This window comes from Coffea eugenioides, chromosome 8 (genome assembly GCF_003713205.1).
Source record: "Coffea eugenioides isolate CCC68of chromosome 8, Ceug_1.0, whole genome shotgun sequence".
NCBI lineage: Eukaryota > Viridiplantae > Streptophyta > Magnoliopsida > Gentianales > Rubiaceae > Coffea > Coffea eugenioides.
In genome coordinates, this window is record NC_040042.1 from 30,400,152 (window position 1) to 30,402,472 (window position 2,321).

At 37.4% G+C, this 2,321-nt stretch overlaps 1 protein-coding gene across 1 annotated transcript; it reads right to left on the bottom strand.

Moving 5' to 3' along the window:
• Nucleotides 1-259: 259 nt before the first annotated feature.
• On the bottom strand, nucleotides 260-1,944 carry LOC113781641 (xanthohumol 4-O-methyltransferase-like). The gene is made up of 2 exons (XM_027327600.1): nucleotides 1,159-1,944; nucleotides 260-559 (listed from the first exon to the last, which is right to left on the bottom strand). Exons 1-2 carry the CDS (start codon nucleotides 1,942-1,944, stop codon nucleotides 260-262), a joined length of 1,086 nt encoding a protein of 361 aa, XP_027183401.1.
• Between the last annotated feature and the right edge of the window lie 377 nt (nucleotides 1,945-2,321).

Genomic DNA, 2,321 nt, shown 5'->3' on the forward strand with positions numbered 1-2,321 from the left:
TGATTACAAGTCTAATATTTTTGGAACATTTTGTATGATTGGCCGAATATAACCAAGAACTTAATTTTAATATTTCTAAAACTTATAAAAATATAAAATAATTATGACATCATACTAACGTCAGCGGATTTTTGAGAACGGTCCAGCCGATCTGGCCGATTGACCCCTGACCTAATAGTTTAGCCGAACCGCTATCCGATCTGAGTTTAACAACATTGCATTGTACAAGATCCACAATGCACTTTTCATAGTTATAATATCATTCTGGATAAGCCTCTATAACGGATAAGCAAGCTGGAATTTCGCTAATATTGTAACGGGGGAAGCCTCCTTTCTGTAGAAGTATTTTCCATTCAGGTTCAGTCCTCTCCTTACCTCCAGAGGCGTGAGCAATCATTACCAAATCAAGTTTCATCCTAACGCTGTCAAATAGCCCATCACCTTCAGGCTTTAAGACCACATCCACAATGAAGATCTTTCCTGTTTTTTCTGGTATTGCTCTTCGACAGTTCTTTAATATTTTCACACAATCCTCATCATCCCAATCATGCATTATCCACTGCATTGATGAAGAAAATGATGCAGAAGAGGAACATTCGTTGATCAGTTGGTTAGAAATTTTTCACAAGAGGTAGAACAAATCATGGGTACTGTATCAAGCTAGAAAGAAAAAAAAATTGGAATCAACAACTGGCAATTCCGATTGCTCAAGACAATATAGACACTATCAATGCGAATTTGATAATGCAGTCATACGGAATTTGACACAATTGCAATAACCATGTAAATGTATGTATGTGTACTGTTTATTCAATAAGAGTACTAACATTTTAAACTTGAATACTAAATATAATTGTGCATTTGAATTGTTAATTGTTTAGTTTTTTCATTTTGTTTTATTATTCACTCTAATCCTTTATTTTTGTGATGTAATATATGTTAATGGGAAACTAGTTGGAAAGATATTAAGCCGTGTTTAGATATTTTACAAGAAAGCTTTTCTAAATTGTCTGAATAGCTGAACTGGAATCAACTCTATGAACTTGTATTTTGAAGTTCTGTGCTTCGAGCTATCAAGTATCACCCCAAAGTAAGAAATATAAAAGTTGAAATGAGAAAACAACAAGATTTGGCAGTGATTTTAGCAAATAATAATACCTTCATGAAGATGGCTTGAGCACTAGGGATGGCATCAAACATGTCACCACCAACATGAGAAACTCCATCATACTTAGGTGCTGTAGCAACAACATGTGGCAAATCAAAGTTGATTCCTTTGATATGTGGATAAGCCTTGACAATCTCTGCTATGGTTGCGCCAATTCCACCCTCAACATCCACAAGTGATTCCACACCATCCCAGTTAGCACTTTTAAGCCCTGAAAGAACTGCTTGCACTGTAATCTTCCCAGTACATTCCATCCCATCATTGAAAATCATGTTGAACTCAGGGTTTTGTGATGCAAAATCCCATATCTCTTTTCCATGAGATTTTTGAAATGCAATGCCACCTTCTCTTACACAAGCACTCAACTGATGCCATGGACTTAAAAGCCATGGATGGTTCTCCATTAAGATAAATGGAGCCAAGCTCAACTGATTGTTGTTATTTAACAGCCAGTGCGAGGCGGGAGTAAGGTCGTAGAGGATGGTGGAGGGTGCGTCTCCACCGTGACCCGGTCGAACTTCACTGGATGTGAAGATCTTGTTCCGGACTAACAACCTCATGATTCGTGCCAGATATGGGATATTTGGGGATGAAGAGTTGGTGATATTGGAGGAGATTTCGGACAGGGATAAGGGGCGGCCATGGAAGTGTATAATGTCAGCAATTTGAAGCTCCACAGCACATTTTAGGGCCATGGAATCTACAAAGCCGAACAAATGTTTCCATATCTTCGCTTGGCCATGAAGAAGTTTTGATCCTTCATCACTTGTGTCCATGGTCTCTTTGTCTCTCTTTTCCCTCTCCATGTGGCAAATGAAGAACGGATGGGGGAATTTATTTGAAATTGCTTGTTCCAAGCACGAGAACAAATGAATAACAGCTATTTGTTTTTATTACTATGAGATTATAATCTAATTGTCGCATATCCCACGGTTCAGTTGTCTTTTCATTTTTGCTTCTGCTCCTTCTCCTCTATTATGCTGCATTAAACCCGGCGAACAAAAAATTTAATAAAATATTATTTGAAATAATTTGCTATTCAAAAAATATTATTTTCGGCTTACACATGGCTAGTGGCACCAAATGTAGTTAATGAAACAAGTTATGGACTATGGTCCACATGGTAGAGTCCATGTTGGCTTTCTTTTTTCTT

Bases quoted from the DNA above. Each gene is read 5' to 3' on its own strand.
- LOC113781641 (XM_027327600.1), bottom strand. From the start codon at position 1,944: ATGGACACAAGTGATGAAGGATCAAAACTTCTTCATGGCCAAGCGAAG. The intron at 560-1,158 runs GTATTATTATTT...TCATCAATGCAG, and splicing joins CTCAAGCCATCTTCATGAAG to TGGATAATGCATGATTGGGA.